Below are 22,442 nucleotides of genomic sequence, written 5' to 3'. Positions count from 1 at the left end.
TCTCTAGTCACACCCTGGTATACTCTCTACCTACACCCTGGTATACTCTCTAGCCACACCCTGGTATACTCTCTAGTCACACCCTGGTACACTCTCTAGCCACACCCTGGTATACTATCTAGTCACACCCTTGTATACTCTCTAGTCACACCCTGGTATACTCTCTAGCCACACCCTGGTATACTATCTAGCAACACCCTGGTATACTCTCAAGCCAAACCCTGGTATACTCTCTAGCCACACCCTGGTATACTCTCTAGCCACACCCTGGTATACTCTCTAGTCACACCCTGGTATACTCTCTAGCCACACCCTGGTATACTATCTAGTCACACCCTGGTATACTCTCTAGTCATACCCTGGTATACTCTCTAGCCACACCCTGGTATACTATCTAGTCACACCCTGGTATACTCTCTAGTCACACCCTGGTATACTCTCTAGTCACACCCTGGTATACTATCTAGTCACACCCTGGTATACTCTCTAGTCACACCCTGGTATACTCTCTAGTCACACACTGGTTAATACTATCTAGTCACACCCTGGTATACTCTCTAGTCACACCCTGGTATACTCTCTAGCCACACCCTGGTATACTCTCTAGTCACACCCTGGTATACTCTCTAGTCACACCCTGGTTAATACTATCTAGCCACACCCTGGTATACTATTTAGTCACACCCTGGTATACTCTCTAGTCAAACCCTGGTATACTCTCTAGTCACACACCCTGGTATACTCTCTAGTCACACCCTGGTATACTCTCTAGTCACACACTGGTTATATAGCTATCTATCCACACCCTGGTATACTATCTAGTCACACCCTGGTATACTATCTAGTCACACCCTGGTATACTCTCTAGTCACACCCTGGTATACTCTCTAGCCACACCCTGGTATACTCTCTAGTCACACCCTGGTATACTCTCTAGTCACACCCTGGTATACTCTCTACCTACACCCTGGTATACTATCTAGCCACACCCTGGTATACTCTCTAGTCATACCCTGGTATACTCTCTAGCCACACCCTAGTATACTATTTAGTCACACCCTGGTATACTATCTAGCCACACCCTGGTATACTCTCTAGTCACACACCAATGCTCACCAGCGCACATCTCGGATCTACACAAAACAAAATACAAATTCACGCGCAGTATCTGCATGGCTGATTTGATTGACAGCAGGCAAGCCACTAATTTGATGACAGCCGAATAATTAGGTGAATTTCTATAGCTGATGTTCAAAATTGATCAAGTATACAAAACTTAACATCTTTCTAGGCATTATTTCCTGACAGCTGAGTAAATCTGTACACGCCTGTTAGAGTTTCCTCCCTAGTAACACAGTGAGGAAACTACATTTTTCTGATAACCTCATTTGTTCTTTAAAGCTAAGACAGGAAGAGCAACGGAAATCTGGCTTTGCAACATTTAGTCGATTGATTGTTTTTTATGGAGGATGTGAAGATGGTGAGGTGATGACGTCTGTTTATAAGGACATTGTGTAATGGCTGAAGGCAAACAAAATTGGTCTTAATAAACTAAGTAAGGAGACATCTTTACATTTGTAGATAACATGTTGCCATATTTTGAAATGCTGTAAAAATTAAGAGTACAAGTGATAAATCCTGTGGTAAGAGAAAATCACCATAAATACCCTAATGCCTAGACATATTGTAGATGAATAAAGATTTAATCAATAGTAAATGTTTCTTTACCTATAGCTGTTAATTACAATAATTATCTTAAAGATGCTCCACCGCCGACAGAGCATAAATGGTATTCTTCATTTGAACAATAATTGGTGTTTAATCTTGTATATATATCTAATTAACACAAAAAATAATATCAAATAATTTCTTTTGCCTTTGGTGCATGCGCAATCAATACTTCATTCCATATAGGATATAGTGCCATGGAATTTTTTCGGGATGCAAATAATTATTTTTTGTATTTTGAACTTGAAGTATAATTAGAACTTCAATCTTTTCAATGGTGGTATTGGTGTAAAGTAAGTAATTTTTGTAACTGAAGAAAAATATCAAATCGTCTGATCCCGTTTTTGATAGTGAAAAAACACCATTTGTCAGCGGTGGAGAATCTTTAAGATAGAACATTAAGCAAAATCATTCGGTTGTGTAACTGATGTTGCAGAGAAGAACTATATAACTATGCATTCTCTTTTGTCTAATAGAAATGGTAATAAAAATCTTAATGCCAGGTACATGTATATATATATAATTAATTATTTCTAAATTAACAGTTAACTCCACCTCCAATTTGTAGTAGTACTGCATATTGCATTTTGGGACCGATTAGTCAACAAGATGGCTGCCAGGCTGCCAGGCAGCTATCTTGACTTTTGATAGTCAAAGATTGTTAACATTTTTACTTGTTACTTGTTATTTCAGAGAATACCACCGGATTATTATATCTTGATTATTTGTATACCATCTATAAAATGATTGGGATTCATCATTTAGCTGATCAGAGTATACCACCCGATCATTATATCATGATCTGTTTATATACCATCTATATAATGATGGGGATTCATCACTCAGCTGATCAGAGTATACCACCCGATCTTTATATCATGATCTGTTATATACCATCTATATAATGATGGGGATTCATCACTCAGCTGATCAGAGTATACCACCCGATACCATCTAAATAATGATGGGTTTTATATACCATCTATATAATGATGGGGATTCATCACTTAGCTGATCAGAGTATACCACCCGATCATTACATCATGATCTGTTATATACCATCTATATAATGATGGGGATTCATCACTTAGCTGATCAGAGTATACCACCCGATCATTATATCATGATCTGTTTTATACCATCTATATAATGATGGGGATTCATCACTTAGCTGATCAGAGTATACCACCCGATCATTATATCATGATCTGTTATATACCATCTATATAATGATGGGGATTCATCACTTAGCTGATCAGAGTATACCACCCGATCATTATATCATGATCTGTTTTATACCATCTATATAATGATGGGGATTCATCACTTAGCTGATCAGAGTATACCACCCGATCATTACATCATGATCTGTTTTATACCATCTATATAATGATGGGGATTCATCACTTAGCTGATCAGAGTATACCACCCGATCATTATATCATGATCTGTTTTATACCATCTATATAATGATGGGGATTCATCACTCAGCTGATCAGAGTATACCACCCGATCATTATATCATGATCTGTTATATACCATCTATATAATGATGGGGATTCATCACTTAGCTGATCAGAGTATACCACCCGATCATTATATCATGATCTGTTATATACCATCTATATAATGATGGGGATTCATCACTTAGCTGATCAGAGTATACCACCCGATCATTACATCATGATCTGTTATATACCATCTATATAATGATGGGGATTCATCACTCAGCTGATCAGAGTATACCACCCGATCATTATATCATGATCTGTTATATACCATCTATATAATGATGGGGATTCATCACTCAGCTGATCAGAGTATACCACCCGATCATTACATCATGATCTGTTATATACCATCTATATAATGATGGGGATTCATCACTCAGCTGATCAGAGTATACCACCCGATCATTACATCATGATCTGTTTTCATACCATCTATATAATGATGGGGATTCATCACTCAGCTGATCAGAGTATACCACCCGATCATTATATCATGATCTGTTTTATACCATCTATATAATGATGGGGATTCATCACTCAGCTGATCAGAGTATACCACCCGATCATTATATCATGATCTGTTATATACCATCTATATAATGATGGGGATTCATCACTCAGCTGATCAGAGTATACCACCCGATCATTACATCATGATCTGTTATACCATCTATATAATGATGGGGATTCATCACTCAGCTGATCAGAGTATACCACCTGATCATTACATCATGATCTGATATATACCATCTATATAATGATGGGGATTCATCACTCAGCTGATCAGAGTATACCACCTGATCATTATTATATCTTGATTATTTGTATACCATCTATATAATGATGGGGATTCATCACTCAGCTGATCAGAGTATACCACCCGATCATTATATCATGATCTGTTATATACCATCTATATAATGATGGGGATTCATCACTCAGCTGATCAGAGTATACCACCCGATCATTATATCATGATCTGTTATATACCATCTATATAATGATGGGGATTCATCACTCAGCTGATCAGAGTATACCACCCGATCATTATATCATGATCTGTTTTATACCATCTATATAATGATGGGGATTCATCACTCAGCTGATCAGAGTATACCACCTGATCATTATATCATGATCTGTTGTATACCATCTGTATAATGATGGGGATTCATCACTCAGCTGATCAGAGTATACCACCTGATCATTACATCTATTTTTTATACCATCTATATAATGATGGGGATTCATCACTCAGCTGATCAGAGTATACCACCCGATCATTATATCATGATCTGTTTTATACCATCTATATAATGATGGGGATTCATCACTCAGCTGATCAGAGTATACCACCCGATCATTATATCATGATCTGTTATATACCATCTATATAATGATGGGGATTCATCACTCAGCTGATCAGAGTATACCACCCGATCATTATATCATGATCTGTTATATACCATCTATATAATGATGGGGATTCATCACTCAGCTGATCAGAGTATACCACCCGATCATTATATCATGATCTGTTTTATACCATCTATATAATGATGGGGATTCATCACTCAGCTGATCAGAGTATACCACCCGATCATTATATCATGATCTGTTTTATACCATCTATATAATGATGGGGATTCATCACTCAGCTGATCAGAGTATACCACCCGATCATTATATCATGATCTGTTTATACCATCTATATAATGATGGGGGATTCATCACTCAGCTGATCAGAGTATACCACCCGATCATTATATCATGATCTGTTTTACCATCTATATAATGATGGGGATTCATCACTCAGCTGATCAGAGTATACCACCCGATCATTATATCATGATCTGTTATATACCATCTATATAATGATGGGGATTCATCACTCAGCTGATCAGAGTATACCACCCGATCATTATATCATGATCTGTTATATACCATCTATATAATGATGGGGATTCATCACTCAGCTGATCAGAGTATACCACCCGATCATTATATCATGATCTGATATATTACCATCTATATAATGATGGGGATTCATCACTCAGCTGATCAGAGTATACCACCCGATCATTATATCATGATCTGTTTTATACCATCTATATAATGATGGGGATTCATCACTCAGCTGATCAGAGTATACCACCCATCATTATATCATGATCTGTTATATACCATCTATATAATGATGGGGATTCATCACTCAGCTGATCAGAGTATACCACCCGATCATTATATCATGATCTGTTATATACCATCTATATAATGATGGGGATTCATCACTCAGCTGATCAGAGTATACCACCCGATCATTATATCATGATCTGTTTTATACCATCTATATAATGATGGGGATTCATCACTCAGCTGATCAGAGTATACCACCCGATCATTATATCATGATCTGTTTTATACCATCTATATAATGATGGGGATTCATCACTCAGCTGATCAGAGTATACCACCCGATCATTATATCATGATCTGTTTTATACCATCTATATAATGATGGGGATTCATCACTCAGCTGATCAGAGTATACCACCTGATCATTACATCATGATCTGATATATACCATCTATATAATGATGGGGATTCATCACTCAGCTGATCAGAGTATACCACCCGATCATTATATCATGATCTGTTTTATACCATCTATATAATGATGGGGATTCATCACTCAGCTGATCAGAGTATACCACCCGATCATTACATCATGATCTGTTATATACCATTATATAATGATGGGGATTCATCACTCAGCTGATCAGAGTATACCACCCGATCATTATATCATGATCTGTTTTATACCATCTATATAATGATGGGGATCATCACTCAGCTGATCAGAGTATACCACCATCATTATATCATGATCTGTTATATACCATCTATATAATGATTGGGATTCATCACTCAGCTGATCAAGTATACCACCCGATCATTACATCATGATCTGTTATATACCATCTATATAATGATGGGATTCATCACTCAGCTGATCAGAGTAGAGTATACCACTCATTATCATCATGATCTGTTTTTATACCATGTATATAATGATGGGGATTCATCACTTAGCTGATCAGAGTATACCACCCGATCATTACATCATGATCTGTTATATACCATCTATATAATGATGGGGATTCATCACTCAGCTGATCAGAGTATACCACCCGATCATTATATCATGATCTGTTTTATACCATCTATATAATGATGGGGATTCATCACTCAGCTGATCAGAGTATACCACCTGATCATTACATCATGATCTGATATATACCATCTATATAATGATGGGGATTCATCACTCAGCTGATCAGAGTATACCACCCGATCATTATATCATGATCTGTTATATACCATCTATATAATGATGGGGATTCATCACTCAGCTGATCAGAGTATACCACCCGATCATTACATCATGATCTGTTATATACCATCTATATAATGATGGGGATTCATCACTCAGCTGATCAGAGTATACCACCCGATCATTACATCATGATCTGTTATATACCATCTATATAATGATGGGGATTCATCACTTAGCTGATCAGAGTATACCACCCGATCATTATATCATGATCTGATCTAGGCAGCCATCTTGGATTTTGATTGTTAAAGTTTGTTATCGCTATTTCTCAGAAAGTATTGAAGGGATCTGTCTCAAATACCATAAGTAGGTGTCCCTAGGGTCCTAGTTGTGCACATTGTATTTTGTTTATGGTTGGTCAACAAAATGGCTGACTGGCAGCCATCTTGAATTTTGATATTCAAAGTTTGTTATTGCTATTTCTCAGAAAGTACTGAAGGGATCTGTCTCAAATACCATAAGTAGGTGTCCCTAGGGTCCTAGTTGTGCACATTGCATTTTGTTTATAGTTGGTCAACAAAATGGCTGACTGGCAGCCATCTTGAATTTTGATAGTAATCGCTCTTTGTCAGAAATTACTGAAGGGATATTTCTAAAATTCCATGCATAAATTCCCCATTGGCCATAGTTGTGCATAGTACTTTTTGGGACTGATCGGTCAACATGATGGCCATTACCGACCGTCATCTTAGATTTTACCGCTGTTTTTCAGAAAGTAATGAAGTGATCTGTCTTAAATTTTATATGTATTATGTTTGAAAAAAGTTCGAAAAGTAGGAAAAAGGTCCCTCTTTTCATTGTCAGACATAGATCATTCTTTGGTGGGTGCCAAAATCCCTCTGGGATCTCTTGTTATAGTGCTATATCACTGAAACATGCCACACACCCCATCCAGTCACATTATACTGACAATGGGCGAACCAGTCATCCAACTCCCTGTATGCTGAGCGCTAAGCAGGAGCAGAAACTACCACTTTTATAGACTTTGATGGGTCTCGGCCAAGGGACAGAATCCAGAGCCTACCTTACAGGGGCGAATGCTCAACTCAAGGGCAAAAGTGAGGCATTGCCAAGGGAAAGCTTAAGTAAGTTAGGAAGAATAGAAAAGATAAGATCCTAAATTTAGTCACCTCTTACGATCATGCTAAAGGGGCAGCATGTACAATTCTTACGCCCTACCTGCAGGGCCAATCTGTTATATACCATCTATATAATCATGGGGATTCATCACTCAGCTGATCAGAGTATACCACCCGATCATTATATCATGATCTGTTATAGAACTCCTAGAAGAAATCAATGTTTGTACATACAAAATGTCTATATATGGACCAGGCTGATCCCAATCTGAGATCTCCACATCCTAAAGACACATGTATAATTTAATTGTGGGGTACAGCTGGTGCGCTGGATGGTGTAAACATTACGCTGGGCTGGCTGATACAAATACCACTTTGATAATTTTATCTCTTCACAAGAAGGTAAACTTTATTCCTCGTGATTGGTTAAAGCTATAAGTACACTGAAGAGACAGATTAACGCTGATCAGAATCACTAATGAACCTCACAAGTTCTTTATGCTGTTTTTAGCATGTTTCATTGGTTTAACGATCAGTTAAAAGGTTGTCTGCTATAATGAAATCTGCGATGTATCGTCCAATAGGACTTGATGTTGAATCACTCCACAGTTTTAACATCTGTTCAGAATATTTTCTCAAGTTTATCTACAAAAGTATTGAAGTATTTTTTACAAATGCTGCTATGTCTTTATAATGAAAAAAAACAACCCCTTTTGGTAGAGCAGACCCTTTTGAAAGATATTTCATACGTGTGTATAGAACATGGTGTCAAGATATCTTGTATAATATAAAATATACCAAAGCAATATTTCTCGTACTTGAGATGATACATTTAAAGAAAGCAAAAACTAAGATTTCATTGTGATGGTACAGGAGCCATGTACATGTGTATGTAAGGTTGGATTAAGCCATATAGGGACTGATAAAATGAGACAATAAAAGTCAGGTCATGGACTTTTAAGTAAAACTAGAGAGAGACATTTACCAAAGAAAGGTCAAGGCGCTGACATTACCATACTTGGTTGTCTAGATAAAGTCTAGCACTACTGGACTCTTACATGTTCAATGCTTTCACAATCGTTGCAAAAATTACACATATTTTAATTTAAAAAAAACAACCTTTTAAAATTATATAATAAGTCCAATTAAAAAGCTCATCTAATGGGAGAGGTTAAAATGTAGGTCAGACCAGGGCTTGAACCTGGGACATCTGAACACTTGTCACTAGCTGGATGGCATATAGTAACTGATTGAGCTACCTGGTCACAGATGATTGAGCCTGAGTCCAATTCCTCTACATTATTCCTTCCTTTCTCCAAGTCTGCCCATGAAGACGCATATTTGCATATAACCACCCAAGAGTACTCAAAATGAAATGGGTTGGCAAACTCGCCAACAATGTAACAGAAGAGAAAATATAGTTAAGCAGGTTTCCAACTTGGGACCTCAGGGTTACTAGTCTGATGCTTAACCGATCGAGCTAACGTGAAGTTCTCTCTAGCCGAGCAGTATATTGTGGCATAAGTATTCACCAGGGTTACATAATATCTCAAGAAAAAACTCATCCTCGAGTTTCCAGGAGTTAACAGTGATACCTGTGGGCAATGCTTAGTATTTTCTCGAGTCCCTACATGGGTGCCAGTGCAGAGCACATGATTTCATGATAAATTAAATCACTGCCTCTGCCAGGGTTCAAACTCGGGACCTCTGAGTTACTAGTCTGACGCTCAACTGATCGAGTTAAAGAGTAGTTCTCTTTAGCCGAGCGGTATATTGTGGCTAGTATTCACCTGGGTTACAATAGTGGTACAGGTGTTCTAGCTTCGCGCTAGGGGGCATTTACCTTTGACTCAGTCAGTAGAGCGGATCGAGGACCAGTATGTCAGGGTTCGAGCCTTGCTGGTGGCATACTACTCTCACCCTATTAGAATAATTTCCAAACTGGGACTTAAACCTGGGACCTCTGAACATTGTATGCACGGGCATTTTGAGGTTGTCTCTTACTCTTTCTATGGGCTGCAGTGGCTGAGTGGGTAAGATGTCCTGACATATTACTACAAACCCTCCACCTTTGAGTCTCAAGTTTGAATCATACGTAGGTTTCCCTAGGGCCCTAGTTGTGCATATTGCATTTGGGGACCAATCCGTCAACAAAATGGCCGCCAGGCAGCCATCTTGGATTTTGATAGTCAAAGTTTGTTATGGCTATTTCTCAGAAAGTACTGAAGCACCTGTCTCAAATTTTGTAGGTTCCCCTAGGGACCTAGATAAGCATATTGTATACTTTTGTACTCTCCTCCACTTATCACTGAGTTTTGATTTAACTGTATGGTAACCTCTAGGCCTGATGGAATAGTAAATTCTGCATGATCACAGTAAAATGTTTTTTAAGTTTCCATGATAGTCGTGCATTGTGAGTTTTATCAATATGCTTGATTATGTAGTTATGGTCAACTAAGAATCATTTTAGAATTGTCATAATTGCCTGATATTTTAGATCAGATCAGATTTAGATTTCAGATCTAAAATTATAATGATTTTAATGTGACTGTTTGGTATTGAATTACTTGACATATTGATATTTCAAACCTAATAGTCCTGCCGAGGTAATGTTTGGGTTGTTGGGAAGCGATGATTCCGCAGTATTTGCTCTATAGGCATGGAAACCCATAACTGTTTTAGACATTTAATCAAAGAGGTCTGGATACTTCACATTGACCGTGTGATTTCTCGACCTTCTTGTCCATATTTGTAGACTATATGTCATAACATGATGGCTGGAGTTAGAGGAACTATTGATTTGATACATATACTTACCAAGGTGATCTGTCTGAGATTTGTTACATAAATCACATGAACCACACAAGCAGCAGACATTCATATGATAGCTTCAGTTCTCCATATTAACTGAAGCAGCCAGACTAGGGTTCAAAGCCAAAACCTCCGAACACTACCCGGATTATTAAGCTACCTGGTCACTGATTTTTAGCTCACCTGGTTCGAAGGACCAATGTGAGCTTATGCCATACCGTGGCGTCCTTCCGTCCTTCCGTCCATCCGTCTGTAAACAATAGACTTCTTCTCCATAACTGCTGTTTGGAATTCAACAAAATTTGACTGGTAGTATCCTTATGGGTTACTAACTGAAAATTGTACAAATGATATGGCTTACCCCCAGGGGCCTGAGGGGCGGGGCCAAAAGTGGTCAATTTGGCTATTGCCATATAAATGACTTCTTCTCTGAAATTAAACATGGAATAGCACCCATAATGCAATGGAAGCATTCTTATAGGATGGGGATTCAAAATTGTACAAATGATGGGGCTAAACCCCGGGGGCCTGAGGGGCGGGGTCAATAGGGGTCAATTTGGCTATTTCCATATAAACAACTTCTTCTCTGAAACTATGCATGGGATAGCACTTAAAATGCAATGGAAGCATTCCTATAGGATGGGGGTTCAAAATTGTACTAATGATCGGGCTGACCTCCAGGGGCCTGAGAGGTGGGGTCAAAAGGGGTCACTTTGGCTATTTCCATATAAATGACTTCTTCTGTGAAACTTAACATGGGATAGCACCCATATTGCAATGGAAGCATCCTTATAGGATGGGGATTCAAAATTGTACAAATGATGGGGCTGACCCCCCCCCCCCCCCCAAGGGCCTGAGGGGTGGGGTCAAAAGGGGTCACTTTGGCTATTTTTATATAAAGACTCTTCTGTGAAACTAAGCCTTTGATAGCTTTCATAACGCAATGGTAGTATCCTTAATGGTTACTAACTGAAAATTGTACAAATGATGGGCCTGAGGGGTGGGGCCAAAAGGGTCAATTTGGCTATTTCTATAGAAACAATTTCTTCTCTACAACGGAGCATGGGAGATCACTCATAATGCAATGGTAACATCCTCTAAGGGTGGGGATTCAAAATTGTACAAATGATGGGTCTGACCCCTCGGGGGCCTGATGGGCGGGGCAAAAAGGGATCAATTTGGCTGTTTTCATATAAATGACTTCTTCTCTGAAACTAAGCATGGGATAGCACTCATAATGCAATAGTAACATCCTTATAGGGTGGTGATTCAAAATTGTACAAATGATGGGGCTGACCCCCTGGGGCCTTAGGCGTGGGACCATAAAGGTTAATTAGGCTACTATTTTCATACAAATTACTTCCTCTCTGAAACTATGTATTGGATAGCATATTCGTATGGTATGTATAGCACCATTATATGGTTAGGATTCAAAATTAAACAAATCGTGGGGTCAATTTAGCTTTGTGATTTTTTAATCACTAATTACTAAATTACAGATTTATTTAAAAATAACAAAACAGGTGAGCTAAACAAGCTCTATGGGCCTCTTGTTGACTCTCATCATGATGATTCCTTTCTTTTCCATTTACAAAATAGGTGATATAAATTCCTAAATTTAATACTGATTATGAACTTTAGAATGTTTTTTTTCTCTTCTAAAATATTTATATAAATAGTTAGAGGTGGTGAGAGCTGATGATTGATGAAGTTACACCACTTTAACGGATTGTTCAAATCACATTTTGTCCTTTATATGTGGTAAATTCAAGAATGTTTGTTAGTTGTGATGGTGGCAGAAAAGGTTGATGGAAGTGGTAATGGTTATGGTTGAGGTGATAATTGATGTGGAAAATATTTGTGATGGTGGTGGTGATAGTGGTTGTGATGGTGGTGATGTTGGTGGTTGATGTTACGGTGGTGGTGATGGTGGTTGTTGTTATGGTGGTGGTGTTGGTGGTTGTTGTTATGGTGGTGTTGTGGTTGATGTTATGGTGGTGGTGTTGGTAATTGTTATGGTGGTGATGGTGGTTGATGTTATGGTGGTGGTGTTGGTGTTGTTGTTATGGTGGTGGTGATGGTTGTGATGGTGGTGTGGTGGTTGGTGGTGGTGATGGTGGTTGTTGTTATGGTGGTGGTGGTGGTTGGTAGTGGTTGTGGTGGTGGTTGTGATGGTGGTGGTGGGTGGTGTGTGGTGTTGGGTGGTTGTTGTTATGGTTGGTGGTGATGGTGGTTGTTATGGTGGTGGTGATGGTTGTTGTTATGGTGGTGGTGATGTGGTGGTGGTGTGATGGTTATGGTGGTGGGTGGTGTTGTTATGGTGGTGTGTTTGTTGGTTGTGATGGTGGTGGTGTGTGGTTGTTATGGTGGTTGGTGTTAGTGGTTGTGTGGTGTTGGTGGTGATGATGGTGGTTGTTGTTGTGTATGGTGGTGGTGTTGGTGGGTGTGGTTGTTATGGTGGTGGTGTTGGTGGTTGATTGGGTTGTTATGGTGGTGGTGATGGTGGTTGTGGGGTGGGGGTGGGGGTGGGGGGGGTGGTGGGTGGGGGGGGTGGTGGGGTGGGTGGTGGTGGGGGTGTGTGGTGGTTGTGTTGTGTTTGGGGTGGTGGGGGGGGTGGGTTTGGTGGTGGGTGGGTGGTGGTGGTGGGGGGGGGGGTGGGTGGTGTTGGGGGTGGGGGGTGTGGTGGGGGGTGTGGGGGTGGGGGTGGGGGTGGTGTGGTGGTGTGGGGGGGGTGTGTGGTGGTGTGGTGTTGGGGTGGTTGTGGGTGTGGGTGGTGGGGTGGGGGTGGGTTGTGGGGTGTGGTGGTTTGGGGTGGGGGGTGGGGGGGTGGTGGGTGGGGTTGGGGTGGGTGGGGTGGGTGTGGTGGGTTGTGGGTGTGGGGGGGGGGTTGTGTGGGGGGTGGTTGTGTGGGGGGGGTGGGGGGGGGGTGGGGGGTGTGTGTTGGTGATGGTGATGGTGGTGTGGGTGGTGATGGTGGGTGTTGTGGTTGTGGTGTGGTGGTGGGTCGATGTTGTTTGGTGGTGATAGGTGGTTGTTGTGGTGGTGGATGGTGGTTGTTATGGTGGTGATAGTGGTTGTTGTTGGTGTGGTGATGGTGGTTGTTGTTATGGTGGTGATGGTGGTTGTTGTTATGGGGGTTGGTGGTTGTTGGTGGTGGTGGTGTGATGGTGGTTGTTGTTATGGTGGTGGTGTGTGGTTGTTGTGGTAGGGGTGATGGTTGTTGTTGGTTGTGTGGTTGATGTGGTTGTTGATGTGTGGTGGTGATGTTGTGGTTGTTGTTATGGTGTGGTGATGGTGGTGTGATGGTGGTGATGGTTGGTGTTTCTGGTGGTGGTGATGGTGGTTGATATTAGGTGGTGGTGGTGTTAGTGGTTCGTTATGGTGGGAGGTGATGGTGGTGGTGATGTTGGTTGTTGTTTGGTGGTGGAGGTTGTTGGTGGTGGTGGTGGTGGTGGGTTGTTGTTATGGTGGTGGTGATGGTGGTTGGGGTGGTGATGTAGTGGTTGTTGTTGGGGGTGATGTTGGTGGTGTGATGGTGGTTGTTGTTATGGTGGTGGTGATGGGGGTTGTGGTGGTATGGGAGGTGGTGGTGGGTGGTTGTTGTTGTGGTGGTGGTGTTGGTGGTGTTGTTGTGGTGGTGGTGTTGTTGGTTGTTGTTATGGTGGGGGTGATGGTGGTTGTTGGTGGGGTGGGTGGTGATGTGGTTGTGTTATGGTGGTGGTGTGGTGGGGGTTGGGGTGGGTGAGTGTGGTTGGTGTTTGGTGGGGTGTTGGTGGTTGTTGGTGGTGGTGGTGTTGGTAGGTTGTTGTGGTGGTGGTGATGTTGGTTGTAGTTTTGGTTGTTGTGGTGGTGATGGGTTGTTGTTATGGTGGTGGTGATGGTGGTTGTTTGTTGTGGTGGTGGTGTTGGTTATGGTGGTTGTTGTTGTGGTGGTGGTGGTGTTGGTAGTTGTTGTTGTGGTGGGTGGTGCATGGTGGTTGTTGTGGTGGTGGTGGTGATGGTGGTGGGATGGCTGGTTGTTGTTATGGTGGTGGCGATGTTGGTTGTTGTATGGTGGTGGTGATGGATGGTTGTTGTTATGGTGGTGATGGTGGTTGTTGTTATGGTGGTGGTGATGGTGGTTGTTGTTATGGTGGTGGTGATGGTGGTTGTTGTTATGGTGGTGGCGATGTTGGTTGTTGTTATGGTGGTGGTGATGGTGGTTGTTGTTATTGGTGGTGATAGTGGTTGTTGTTATGGTTGTGGTGATGGTGGTTGTTGTTATGGGGGTGGTGATGGTGGTTGTTGTTATGGGTGGTGGTGTTGGTTGTTATGGTGGGGGGTTGGTGGTGGTGAATGTTGGTTGGTGTGTATGGTGGTGGTGATGGTGGTTGTTGGTGGTGGTGATGGTGGTTGTTGTTATGGTGGTGGTGATGGTGGTTGTTGTTATGGTGGTGGTGATGGTGGTGTGTTGTTATGGTGGTGGTGTGGTGGTGGTTGTTATGGTGGTGGTGATGGTGGTGGTTGTTATGGTGGTGGTGATGGTGGTTGGTGTTATGGTGGTGGTGATGGTGGTTGTTGTTATGGTGGTGTGGTGATGGTGGTGGTGTTATGGTGGTGGTGATGGTGGTGGTTGTTATGGTGGATGGTGATGGTGGTGGTTGTTATGGTGGTGGTGATGGTGGTGGTTGTTATGGTGGGTGGTGATGTGGTTGTGTTATGGTGGTGGTGATGGTGGTTGTTGTTATGGTGGTGGTGATGGTGGTTGTTGTTATGGTGGTGGTGATGGTGGTGGTTGTTATGGTGGTGGTGATGGTGGTTGGTTGTTATGGTGGTGGTGATGGTGGTTGTTGTTATGGTGATGGGTGGTGTTGGTGGTTGTTGTTGTGGTGGTGGTGGTGGTAGTTGTTAAGTTAGTGGTGGTGGTGATGGTGGTTGTTGTTATGGTGGTGGTGATGGTGGTTGTTGTTGTGGTGGTGGTGAACTGTGTGGTTGTTGTTGTGGTGGTGGTGATGGTGGTTGTTGTTGTGGTGGTGGTGATGGTTGGTTGTTGTTATGGTGGTCGGTGATGGTGGTTGTTGTTATGGTGGTGGTGTTGTGGTGGTTGTTGTTATGGTGGTGTTGTGGTTGATGTTTTGGGTGGTGGTGATGGTGGTTGATGTTTATGGGTGTGGTGGTGTTGGTGGTTGTTGTTATGGGTGGTGGGGTGGTTGGTTGATGGTTGGTGGTGATGGTGGTTGTTGTTATGGTGGTTGGTGTTGTTTGGTTGGTGGTGATGGTGGTTGTTGTTCATGGTGGTGGTGTGGTGGTTGTTGTTATGGTAGGTGTGATGGTGGTTGTTGTTATGGTGGTGGTGAATGGGGTGGTTGTTGTGGTGGTGGTGGTGGGGTGGTTGTTGTTATGGTGGTGGTGTTTTGTTGTTTGTATGTGGTGATGGTGGTGTTGTTATTGTGGTTGTTGTTATGGTGGTGGTGATGGTGGTTGTTGTATGGTGGTTGTTGTTATGGTGGTGGTGATGGTGGTTGTTGTTAGGGTATGGCGATGGTGGTTGTTTGGTAGTGGTGATGGTGGGTGTTGTATGGTGGTTGGTTGTTATGGTAGGTGGTGATGGTGGTTGTTGTTATGGTAGTGGTGATGGTGGTTGTTGTTATGGTGATGTGGTGATGGTGGTTGTTGTTATGGTAGTGGTGATGGTGGTTGTTGTTATGGTAGGTGGTGATGGTGGTTGTGTTATGGTGTGGTGATGGTGGTTGTTGTTATGGTAGTGGTTGTGGTGGTTGTTGTTTTGGTATGTGGTGATGGTGGTTGTTGTTATGGTAGGTGGTGATGGTGGTTGGTTGTTGTTGGTGGTGGTGTTGTGGTGTTGTTTATGGCGTGGTTGTGATTGTTGGTTGTTATGGTGGTTGTTGTTATGGTGGTGGTGATGTTGATGTTATTGTTGTTGGTGGTGGTTGTTGTCTTATGGTGGTGGTGTTTGTGGTTGGTGATGTTATGGTGGTGGTGATGGTGGTCGTTGTTATGGCAGTGGTTGTTATGGTGATGGTTGTTATGGTGGTTGTTGTTATGGTGGTGGTGATGTTGATGTTATTGTTGTGATGGTGGTGGTTGTTATTTGAGTTGGTGATGGTAGTCAAGTCTCATCCCTGGTGTAACACATCAAGCATTATCAATCTATTTCCACACATTACATGTTTGAAAATGGGTTTGACATTTCACGAGGAAAATGTCCTAGATATTTTGATTACCACCAGAGGTTTGATAGTAATGGAGGTTTTAGTGATGCATGTCAAGCCCACATGATTCTGGATACCTGTATCACACATCATTTACACATTCAGGGACAAAATACTACGGTAACAGGAAAGCATGTGGTGCATAAATGGAATATTTTTATTCCTATGTTTTCAGCCCAAGATCATCAGATTGTGGGCTATTCAAATCGCTTTTTGTCTGTCCATCCATCTGTCAGTTAACAATTCTTGTTATCGCTATTTCTCAGAATGTACTGAAGGTATCAATATCAAATTTCATATGTAGATTTCCCGAGGACCATATAGTTGTGCATGTTGCGTTTTGGGACCGATCGGTCAACAAGATGGCCATCAGGCAGCCATCTTGTTTTTTTGATACTGAAAGTTTGTTATGACTATTTCTCCGAATATACTGAAGGAATCATTCTCAAATTTCATATGTAGGTTTCCCTAGGGCCATAGTTATGGATATTGCGTTTTAGGAGTGATCGGTCAACAAGATGGCTGTTAGGCAGCCATCTTGGATTTTGATAGTTAAAGTTTGTTATCGCTATTTCTCAGAATGTACTGAAGGTTTCATTCTCTAATTACATATTTAGATTTCCCAAGGGCCATATAGTTGTGCATATTGCGTTTTGGGACGGATCAGTCAACAAGATGGCCGCTAGGCAGCCATCTTGAATTTTGATAGTTAAAGTTTGTTATCGCTTTTATCAGAAAGTACTGAAGGAATCATTCTCAAATTTCATATGTAGGTTTCTGTAGGGCCCTTAAGTTGTGCATATTGTGTTTTGGGGAGCAATCGGTCAACAAGATGGCGGCCATTTTGGATTTTGGTAGTTGAAGTTTGTTGCCGCTAATTCTCAGAAAAAAACTGAAGGGATTGTTCTTTAATTCTAAATGTATTATGCCCCTTGGGCCCTAGTTGTGCATATTGCATTTTGGGATCGATCTGACAACAAATTGGCTGAAATCTTGGATTTTGATAAAAAAAATTTTTTTACTACTTTTTTTTCATTTGTAGGTTCTCCTGGGGCTATATCATAGCTGACATTTTACATCTTGGGAGTGATCAGTTAACAAGATGGCCGCCAGGCCCCATCTTGGATTTCGCTAGTTGGAGTTTGTTACCGCTATTTCTCGGAAAGTACTGCAGTGATTTGTCTCAAATTTCATTGGTAGGTTCCCCTTGGACAGGCCACCGTCTTGAATTTTGATATTGAAGCTTGAAAAGTAGAGAACAGATCCATTTGTCAATTGTTAGACATAGATCAGTCTTTGGTAGGCGCCAAGATCCCTCTGGGATGTCTACCTACTATAAAATTGTGAACATCTTGGTCCTATTGCCACTTTGTTGTTTTGATTGACGTTTATCATGGTGTTTTCTCTCATTTTTTCTTTCAGTTTGATGGAAGATTTTACATTTCACTCATTTAGATACAACAGTCTTCATGTATAGTCTCTGTTACCTATACAATCCTGTTTTTACGTCTGTCTGTCGTCTGCAAATCTCTTCCTAAACTACTGGACCAATTTCAATGAAACTCCACAGTGGTGTTGGTAACACATGTAGATGTGCTGGAATGTAATGAAATATATGGATGTTTTAAATATTTCATACATTACACAATGTGATATGATGGTGTTTATCATTGGTTAGTTTATATGTTTATATTTGGTTTTGTTTGATTGCCTTGCTTTCTGATTCTGATTCCATATCTGTCTGCAAAGGCTTTTAACAGTGTTGGATTGCATTGGTTTTAACAGAAGTCATTATCGGTTAGATAAAAATATATATATATTTTGAAGTAAACAAAAGCTTTGACATATGTGGCCTGTTGTCTGTATGGTGTTCCTATCCATTAGTTTATTACTGTGAGTTTCAGGTTTATTGTTAATATCACAAAGCACACCTGCTCTTCATACATGGATAATTGGATTAATATACCTAAGATATTTCACTGACACCTGTGGACGTCCCAGTGGTAATCTGTGGTCAACTCAGACACAGCAAAATTGGCTGGTCCGACGGACATGTCCAGCAAAATTTGACTTGGACCGCCTATTATAAAATCCGGTACAGACCGACCGTCCGGCAATTATTGAGTACTGGAAGCCAGTAGAAATTGTATCTCTGAAGTTTAAAGCAGGTGCCGAATCAAGCAAAACGTAAACTGCATAAGAAATTCATGAAAACAGCTGCCTGGATACTAATAGCAGGAAGTTATCTTTACTTAAAAAATTCACTCTAATGTTTGGTCCAGCTTAGTCCTTACCGTACCGAATGTCCGACCATATTTTTCAACTTTTGCGATGTCTTGGTCAACTGTATCAACTCTGACCTTACGCTAAGTCGCATTACAATATCCCTGTAATCTGATGCTAATTATAGACACATAACCTTATTCCTGTATTCTAATGCTAATTATAGACACAAAACTATATCCCTGTATTCTAATGCTAATTATAGAAACATAACAATATCCCTGTACTCTGATGCTAATTATAGAAACATAACAATATCCCTGTACTCTGATGCTAATTATAGACACATAACCTTATCCCTCTATTCTGATATGCTAATTATAGACACAACAATATCCAGGGAGATGTTAGAAAGAATAAAGTCATTTAAGAAGAAGAGAAAAGATAAGATCCTAAAATTATTCACCCTTTACGATCATTCAGGTACAATTCTTATTCCCTAACTGCAAGGCTGTGTTTCTTGGTGTCATGCTTCAAAAGTATAGCACTATAAAAAGAACAAGAGTATCACTATACAAGAAAACACAACACGAACATACTGCAGTCTCCCAAAACATGCACTTCACACAGGCCATCCTAACTTGACCCTGGCTGTTAGTAGGATGTTAATTAATCTAATGTAAAAATATGACTATCTATGTCACTTATAAGATTGTGATTCTTTTGATGAAAATTGGACTGTGTCTATTTATACACTCTACTATAACATTTAGTGATAGGGGTTAATAGTGTTACTAGTACGTGGCACCCTTGTCCTGTACTGTCCCATTCCGTCTTATACCAACCAGTCCCATCCAGTTCTGATTTCATATTAAGATAGGGACCTTTATGTCCTACAGATGTTTCAGGTTGATTATATTTTGATACAAATGTATAACATTTCTATGTATGTAGATTGCTTCAGTTTGCTTGACCTGTCAGAATACCCTTGGTGAACATTACAAGGCAATCATCAGAATTAAAAGAAATTCCTCATCCTATCATGTGAAGCCCGTCTGAAATGTAAAATTGAATTCCCTTGCCTCGTGTTCTTTCTGCATGCCACTTTCAAATTTAAATTGAAGAGAGGTTTTCTCATGATTTAAGCAACTGCATTTTTCATTGGCATTGATTTTCCTTAAGGCCTGTCTTTGATATGACTGCAGTTATAAAGAGTGCATGCAAATTCTACATGTAATGGATGTACATTAGTCACATGTATCGCACAGCAAAATGGAAGACAAGCACTTCAGACAAAGATAAAGATGACACAGGCTTTGTGTGTCAAAAGATAAAGATGACACAGGCTTTGTGTGTCATTATGTAGTTGTTGTAATGATATCAAGGCCAACTTTATAGATGTTACCAACTAAGTTTTATAGTAGAGCAAAAAACTTTTTTTAGTAGACAGTGTTGATGGTGTAACAAACAGAAGTGATGATGTAACAGACAGAGTTGATGATGTAACAGACAGAGTTGGTGATGTAAAAGACAGTATTGATGATGTAAAAGACAAAGTTGGTGATGTAAAAGACAGTATTGATGATGTAACAGACAGAGTTGATGATGTAACAGACAGCGTTGATGATGTAAAAGACAGTATTGATGATGTAACAGACAGAGTTGGTGATGTAAAAGACAGTATTGATGATGTAAAAGACAAAGTTGGTGATGTAAAAGACAGTATTGATGATGTAACAGACAGAGTTGATGATGTAACAGACAGCGTTGATGATGTAAAAGACAGTATTGATGATGTAACAGACAGAGTTGGTGATGTAAAAGACAGTATTGATGATGTAAAAGACAAAGTTGGTGATGTAAAAGACAGTATTGATGATGTAACAGACAGAGTTGATGATGTAACAGACAGCGTTGATGATGTAAAAGACAGTATTGATGATGTAACAGACAGAGTTGATGATGTAACAGACAGAGTTGATGATGTAACAGACAGAGTTAATGATGTAACAGACAATGTTGATGATGTAACAGACAGAGTTATTGATGTAACAGACAGAGTTGGTGATGTAACAGACAGAGTTGATGATTTAACAGACACAGTTGGTAATGTTACAGACAGAATAGATGATGTAACAGACAATGTTGGTAATGTAACAGACAAAGTTGGTGATGTAACAGACAGAGTTGGTGATGTAACAGACAGAGTTAATGATGTAACAGACAATGTTGATGATGTAACAGACAGGGTTGATGATGTAACAGACAGAGTTGATGATGTAACAGACAGAGTTGGTGATGTAACAGACAGAGTTGATGATTTAACAGACACAGTTGGTAATGTTACAGACAGAATAGATGATGTAACAGACAATGTTGGTAATGTAACAGACAAAGTTGGTGATGTAACAGACAGAGTTGGTGATGTAACAGACAGAGTTATTGATGTAACAGACAGAGTTATTGATGTAACAGACAGAGTTGATGATGTAACAGACAGAGTTGATGATGTAACAGACAGAGTTAATGATGTAACAGACAATGTTGATGATGTAACAGACAGGGTTGATGATGTAACAGACAGAGTTGATGATGTAACAGATAGAGTTATTGATGTAACAGACAGAGTTGGTGATGTAACAGACAGAGTTGATGATTTAACAGACACAGTTGGTAATGTTACAGACAGAATAGATGATGTAACAGACAATGTTGGTAATGTAACAGACAAAGTTGGTGATGTAACAGACAGAGTTGGTGATGTAACAGACAGAATTGATGATGTAACAGACAAAATTGATGATGTAACAGACAGAGTTGATGATGTAAAAGACAGAATTGATGATGTAACAGACAAAATTGATGATGTTACAGACAGAGTTGGTGATATGTTGATGATGTAACAGACAATGTTGATGATGTAACAGACAATGTTGATGATGTGACAGACAATGTTGATGATGTAACAGACAGGGTTGATGATGTAACAGACAAAATTGATGATGTAACAGACAGAGTTGATGATGTAACAGACAGAATTGATGATGTAACAGACAAAATTGATGATGTTACAGACAGAGTTGGTGATATGTTGATGATGTAACAGACAATGTTGATGATGTAACAGACAGAGTTGATGATGTAACAGACAATGTTGATGATGTGACAGACAATGTTGATGATGTAACAGACAGGGTTGATGATGTAACAAACAGAGTTGATGATGTAACAATGTTGATGATGTAACAGAAAAAGATGAGCATGTATCGGACAAAGTTAATGATGTAACAGACAGAGTTGATGATGTAACAGAAAAAGATGAGCATGTATCGGACAAAGTTGATGATGTAACAGAGTTGATGATGTTTCAAACTGCCAGATTGCAGTTGATTTCTTTATTCATTTCATGTTTTTTGTGCCCACTGTCTGACAGACGGCGGAGTTGGACATTGGTTTAAGAGAGGTATCGACATGTAGACAC

The 22,442-nt window shown here is 40.2% G+C and overlaps 1 protein-coding gene across 1 annotated transcript in view; it reads left to right on the top strand.

The window, feature by feature from the left end:
- The window catches only part of LOC138326465 (coiled-coil domain-containing protein 1-like), a 69,942-nt gene that overhangs the window by 15,382 nt on the left and 32,118 nt on the right, over positions 1-22,442 (top strand). Inside the window, exon 2 of the mRNA XM_069272566.1 lies at positions 20,433-21,860. Within this exon, the coding sequence (XP_069128667.1) occupies positions 20,433-21,860 (1,428 nt within the window). The remainder of the gene's footprint in view (positions 1-20,432; positions 21,861-22,442) is intronic.

Source organism: Argopecten irradians, chromosome 6 (assembly GCF_041381155.1).
Source record: "Argopecten irradians isolate NY chromosome 6, Ai_NY, whole genome shotgun sequence".
Taxonomy (NCBI): domain Eukaryota; kingdom Metazoa; phylum Mollusca; class Bivalvia; order Pectinida; family Pectinidae; genus Argopecten; species Argopecten irradians.
This window is presented reverse-complemented; position numbering and strand designations above follow the sequence as displayed.